The 7082-nt window shown below is 33.3% G+C and overlaps 1 protein-coding gene across 1 annotated transcript; it reads left to right on the top strand.

Moving 5' to 3' along the window:
• The first annotated feature begins 1130 nt into the window (after positions 1-1130).
• Positions 1131-6828, top strand: LOC128995151 (huntingtin-interacting protein K). The gene is made up of 3 exons (XM_054420065.1): positions 1131-1343; positions 6158-6265; positions 6660-6828. Exons 1-3 carry the CDS (start codon positions 1170-1172, stop codon positions 6753-6755), a joined length of 378 nt encoding a protein of 125 aa, XP_054276040.1. The 5' UTR covers positions 1131-1169; the 3' UTR covers positions 6756-6828.
• Positions 6829-7082: the final 254 nt, after the last annotated feature.

The following is a 7082-nucleotide window of genomic DNA, read 5'->3' as shown; positions in this document are numbered from 1 at the left end:
TTAAACTGTAAATATAGCCAGTACCCAGTACCATAAAAAAATACTATATGACACGATGCCCCGACCATAAATTAATAATAAATGTACTGTGGAGTACTTTTCATCCATCTCAAGCTTCTATTTTCTATAACATAACTGCTTATTACTTTCTCCCCCTATACCATAGTATATGGAGAAAGTATTGTTTTCGTCAAAATTTTCGAGTTTGAGTTTTGAGTGGATATATTCGTTTTGGGTCCCCCTGGACCCAAAAAAGTGGTTTTCGAAGTGATGTCTGTGTGTGTGTGTGTGTGTGTGTGTGTGTGTGTCTGTGTGTCTGGATGTGTACAGAGCTAGAGACTACACCTGTGGTCCGATTTCGATGAAATTTGGTATGTAGGTTCTAATCTATGGTATCTCCAGGCGTTTTTTTCATTTTTTTGAAATTTCGATTTTTAATGGGGATTTTCCCATAAAAACCCATAAAAAACCGGAAAAATCGGATTTTCTCAAAAATGGCCCGAACGATTTTGATAAAAATTTAGTATGTTGTAGCCCTTTAACTTTTGAATAAAATGGTACAAATCCCATATCTGTAAAAATTACGGTTCAAAAGTTATGGTCAAATATGTTATTTTCCCATAAAAACCCCATAAAATAACAAAAAATAGGATTTTAGAAAAAAATACGGTTTTGATTTAACATAGTATGTTATAGTCCTTACAATTTTGATAGTTTTTTTTAAATTTTTTAGAAATTTTTATTTTCAATAGGGATTTTCCCATAAAACCCCATAAAAAAACGGAAAATAGGATTTTCCCGAAAATGGCCCGAACGATTTTGATAAAAATTTAGTATGTCATAGTCCTTTATATTCTGAACAAAATGGTACGAATCCCATTTCTGTATATTTACTCTCACCGCTTACACATGATAAAGGTTGTTGACAAACTTATGGGAGAAAGTATGTGTCAGAATGCTGATACCGTTTATTTTATGCTTTACAATATTTTGACACCTCGGTCTGGCTTGGCTCCTGCATTTTTTTATTCCAGCGTACCACACTCACAAAAAAATTCTGTTTCTCAATTCTCAATCTCATTCTTTCTTACTTCTTGTTTCTTTTCTTTTCTTTCCTCTTTCACGAATCTGGTTGGCTTCTGGCTTGGGTTGGCTTTGGCTACTAAAAAATGGCAGACGACGAGCATGAAACTAATGGTGATTCTGATGAAGCCAACCAAAATAATGATGAAGCTGCCCAGAAGAAAGCAGCTCGTTTCGATAATGCCACTGCCGGGGATTTAGAAAAGATTACTGACTATGCTGAAGAAAAGGAAATTATATCCACGGATGAATTTCAAGGTGTAAGTAAAACTTAAGGCTTAGTTACTTTTCTAACCTAAATCTTCTTAGCTTTTGTTATCTTACAATAATTGGAGGATGTCCAATTTTAGCTTGGCTTTCTAGTAATTAAAAAAACAAAGGGGTACAGTTTCTTAACTGGGCTACGCTAAAACATCAGCAAGTTTGGTTAGTTAGGTTAGGTTATGACAGTTTCATTTTATAACTCATATATAGTATAGTTAAAAATATTGATTATTAATCGATTTTTCATTCGATAGTTTCAATCAATATTAGTGTTGCCCAGTTAAGAGACTTTACCCAAAAAGTCCAAACCATATAGCATTTAAGTTGGTTTATTATAGCCTTAACTGCAGTTCTTAGAATAATCTGACTTGGTGACTTACTGTAGAGCTAGGCCTAAGTTAACTTATTTAGGTCTAGTGATGTGCGTATCGATACGTATCGATACAGATATCGATACAAGGACCGCAAAATATCGATATTTTGTATCGATACGTGGGAGTGTATCGATATGCCCGTATCGATACACCTAGAGCCAATATCGTATCGAATATCGTATTGTTTATTTATTAATATAAATCTTATTTTTATGGTAAGAAATTTGTCTTCCCATCTTCCTCCCCTCAAAAGTAGTAGTGGAAATTTGATATTTTACCCTAGCATCTTCAAAAACACTCATAAAACATGTATTTTCAGCTATGTTTTGTAAATATCCTCAAAACTAGGGCCACCATTAATGGAAGTGGGGACCCTCATTGTTCATATTACAGTATACTATTTAATGTGTAAGTGGCATACCCACCATCATCTATATATATAATACGCTAAGCCGATTTTTGTAAACAGAACTCCTCCCTCATTTTTCGACCGATTTTAATGGTTAAAGTGTCAAAAGAAAGGCCCTGATCTGTAGTTTTGCAAAGTGTTTTTCGTTTTTTGAAATCTTTATTAGTTTGGGCAGGATCTTCCATCAAAGTTGGGTTTTCTCCCATAAGATTAACATGGGGGAATCTAAATATTTAATTGGAAACTTTGTCTCCACTAATTTGAGAGAACGGCTGGGCGTAGAAACTTGGTAGAGGTGTCCAAAGAAAGGTCTTGGTCTGTAGATGAGTTATCAAAAGAAAAACGAAGTAAATTCCCTTAGGGCTCTGCCCCGGAAGCCTTTAAAGATCCCTCCACGGATTTGTTTACATTTTGGCCATGTGGATAGTACTTTTAATGAAACAGCTGTTAATTTTTCAATTGTATATTTAGCCCTCCGAGGGTCACGCGTCGAGTTTAAGACGCACAACACACTTTGTGTAGGGTCACGCGTCGAGTTTAAGACGCACAAACATCGTTTACGGCGAAGGCTCTATGACTGACTGAATCGGATTGAACTGGATCGAGTTAGGTATCGTTCTTTCCGTAATATTCTAAGCTTTCTATAGAGGTCTGTCTCTAAGCGCTATTCATTTTAGTTCCGAAAATATTGTAGCAGACAGCTGACGTGCGTGTATTTGTAAACAGCTAGGTTCCCCCGGACCGATGACTGATGTGTTTTATTACGTTTATCATTGTTTTAGTGTTAAAAATCAAAAGTAGTGATATACGTGGTGCATTATAAGAAGATTTAAGTGGTTTTGAAGTGCTGGTTGATGATCCTGAAGAAGTAGGTAGTGATATTGATGTAAATTATCAGCCAGATTCCTAGCTATGGTTAGGCTATGCATTCTTAGCTAAACGCTATGTACTGAAATCCGTTTTTCGCTCATAACTTATTTATTTGATAACTTACCTCGCTATATGATTATATATTTGTAATCCTCATTAAATTTAGAACAAAGTGGCTATTTTCAAATATTTATAGGCCTATAATTTATACAATTTCATTGAGCGCGAACTTATTTTTTTTTTGAAAATTTTCAAAATTATATTTTTTTTTACCTAAAAATTTTTTTTTGAAAAAATGTTCCTTATGTTTTATATATAATATTGAAGCCCATGATTTTCCAAACAAAATGGTATATAGAACATTAGAATTAACATTGTTTTAAGCTTCTCAGATCCGTTTTAGTAAAACCTTGCAAAGGGGCCAAAAATAGGTGGACATTAAGGCCTAAACTATGGACACTCGGAGGGTTATACAACACATTTTTATTGGGAGTTACTGAACTGTCCAAAAAAAGTATTTGCAATGTTATTTTCTGATTTTAAAATTGATTTTTGTCTGTATCATGTTATGTTTTGCAATATAACATCCCATTACGAAATCAGTAGAAAATCCTTTTATCACAGTAACTCTTACAATTAATTTTTATTAGACTATCTTATATTTATTGTACGGGTTGGTGTCTGCCTTTTTCGCCACTTTTGGCTATATTTTATTATATTATTCTAGACAGATCATCATAGGTTCATGAGATTAATGTCATAGGTACATGTTTTCAATCATTGGAAAAATCTTCGATTGCGTAATACAATACAGTACTGTACAAAATAATACAAGTGCAGAAGTGTTTTATTAGCTTTAACAGTAACCCTACAACTAATTTCTCAAAACTATGCTAGAGGGTTATTCTTTGACACAGAAGTATGAACTGACGCGACGTGACAAAGGAAAAATCAAACTTACACTGTAACGGATGGACCTCCCTTTGAAGCTAGAACGTGTCTTCTCAACAAACAGATATTTTTTCTCAAATAAAATCATAGATTAATCTTTATTGCACTGATGAAATCGCAGAAGTTTTTAACTACAAAAGATCCACCAATACAATTTTATACTATCTAAAGGTTCTTCCAAAAAAAGAGATACCAGTTAACATACTAATAATAACTCCGATGACGTACGGTATAGGAAATAATTTATTCATTGAATGATCGACCGTATTTGGTAACTAACGCAATTAATATCAATAATGTTTTTACACTTATTGCTCTTTAAACAATGCTAAATGCTCAAAATCTGTATAATTTAACTCAATTTATAGCAGTTGGATGAATTAGCATAAGCATTTAAAGTAACCGTCGATTTCGACGGGTTTCACCTAGTTATTACTACTTTTTGGTTCAATTAATTATCCCTGTGTAAAAACTAGGAAAACAATAACAAAATGTTTTCCAATTTGAGGGTTTACCGGAATTTGGAGGTTATGTATGTATGTTTGATACAAATAAAAAGACACAGGAAGGTCTTATAATATAATAAGTTATTAATAACCTATTATAACCCTCTTTACAAGCTTGTAAGTAACATAGTATTTGTATATGCAGCTTGTATATTTGAGATATTTAATTTTTTTTTAACAATACGATACGATATTTTATCCGATACAGATAAAAATTGATACATGAGGATACGATACGATACACGTATCGATACACCACGCTGCGATACGTATCGATACGCAGTATCGATACATTGACCTGTATCGCCCATCACTATGCATAAGAAGCAACAGGAGTTTTCTATCGCAAAGTATTGGTTGTAGATATTTGATTAGTTTTGGGGCTCCCAACCAATCTTTAAAACAGTACCACCTACTTGACTTAACCTGAAATAGAATTGGCCCTAAGTTAGTTCATTACAAGTAGACTACCGGAAGTTTACTTTCTGGTGCACTCTATAGAGTTTTTTAAGCTAAGCCGAGCACAGGAACCCCAAATTTCACATGCAAAGTTAAGCATTCATTTGAGATTAGACAAATTTTTTTGTACGAGGCAAAGCCGAGGGTGATGACAATTGTAAGAGTGAGTGCCAGGAAATCACTTTTGGTGACCAACCTACAAGAAGTTATGGGTACAGTTCCGCAGAGAACCTGCTATATTTTCTCAGATGAATAACTTAATAATAAATATTGATTTTATCCAATCCGATATATTCATTACAAAATGTATTTATAAGGTTAAGGATAAAATAAAGAAAAAGCTTTCTTAATGTTATTGTTATCGTTGTTATTTTTCTCATAAGTTTAGTACTGTAAGCAAAATTAAATTAAACGCAAATATAGCTCAAACTTTCCTAATCAGCTGATTGTTGTTCCTTGCTCAAAATTAGAGCTTGGGGATATCAGCTGTCATTGAAATGATCTACTTTCTGTAAGTAGGCTAGCATAGCCTATTTCATCACTCAAAGTGACTCTTTTCGACCCAAGCTCTTTAGGATCGAGGCGAAGCCGAGGTCGGAAAGCGAGCAAGGGTTGAAAATACCCTTTTTGCCCTCGTGATGAACTACAGTCTATATTTTCCACCATTTTGCATAATTAGTAAGGCCTACCTAACAAATTAAGCTAGAAAATGAAAATACTTTTTATCTAAAGGTAACCCTTCAAAACGACATTCAGCTTGTTTTCAATACCGCTAATCAAAAGTAGCTGCTGTTTAACAAGTGATTCAATCATTTTATCTATTGCGATTGTGTTACAGTACATTATAGGCTACCATCAATATGTTGAACTATTGACAAGAATGCAAGCTAAAACCTTTTCTAATAAATCAAATCAATAAATAATTTTGATCCATGCTATTGGCTACAATCGAAATTTACAACAGATGATTTTTACTCTCTAGGGATTAAAATGGCTTTTTACCCCAAGGGAGTGTTATAACCACTTATTGTCAAATATAATCAGCCGGTGTCCAGTAAAAACTCCTTACAGTACAGTAGTACATAATGAATCCCCATTTGAATAAGCTGGTAGCAAACAGTTGTTTTCTGGACTAAATCCATGCGTTGGAAGTTTGTTAAAACAGTGTGGCATAAAATTCTTCTTTATACCCTATCAATAAGTTCCTTTTAATACTTATGTTTTCAAACGTTTCTTTACAGGCTATGACTATCATTGGGGATCAAAGAAATAAGGAGATAGCAGAAAAAATGGCCAAAGAAAAGGAGTTGCTCAAAGTCATCATAAAGAAAGAAGATGTAGATTTAATCGTAAGTAACCAATAATCTGTTCAGGAATCTATTTTTTTAAATATTAAGTCGTGATAAAATTAATTTTTAGATGACAGGTTATTTTGCATTTTTAACATTGGATTCCCCTCATTAGCTGAATCAAGTCTAAGATAGTTCAAAACCTTTCAAGATAATTTCCACATGTTGTTATTTTCATTTTTGGGTTAAAATTTTGCAACGGAAATCAACACATCAAGAAATGGAAAGAAGAAAATTTATGAAAATCATTTTAGGTACTGAAAGAAGCAAACAGTTAATGAGGATCCATTATTAACTTATACACTTAACACTTGGAATAATTCGATAAAGAAATACAATGTTAGTCTTAAATTAGGCTATTAAAAAAATTTGAATGGACAATTTTTTGTTCCAGGTAAAAGAAACATTGATTTCACAAAGTTTGGCTGAGCGCACGTTAAGAGAACACTGTGGAAATGTTGTCAACGCTCTAATCGCACTGACAGAATAGACTTATGTACATTGTTTTCTTTTATACCTCACTGTATGTAATATTGTTTTGGTCCAATTAAATTAATTGAATGCAGCTGTTTGTGTATAAATCCCCTTAATTTGATACTGAACATCAATATTTCATCATCGTAATATTTTTAACATGTAAGATTGTATAATGTTTTTCTTGTATAATCTAAACTTATAAATGTCTCTGGTGTTGAAATGCAGCAAGGTAAGATTGTTAAACTTAGTTTAGAATAAATCCACAGAAAGATTGACATTTTGAGCTATTCCTGGTCTTCTATTGGGCCCGGACAGAGGTTTAGGTCTCTCTGAGTGCACA

Source organism: Macrosteles quadrilineatus, unplaced genomic scaffold, assembly GCF_028750875.1.
Source record: "Macrosteles quadrilineatus isolate MER2022 unplaced genomic scaffold, UCM_ALF_1.0 Scaffold_5__1_contigs__length_97177068, whole genome shotgun sequence".
NCBI lineage: Eukaryota > Metazoa > Arthropoda > Insecta > Hemiptera > Cicadellidae > Macrosteles > Macrosteles quadrilineatus.
Note: the sequence above shows the minus strand (reverse complement) of the source record. Positions and strands in the feature narration are given on the sequence as shown.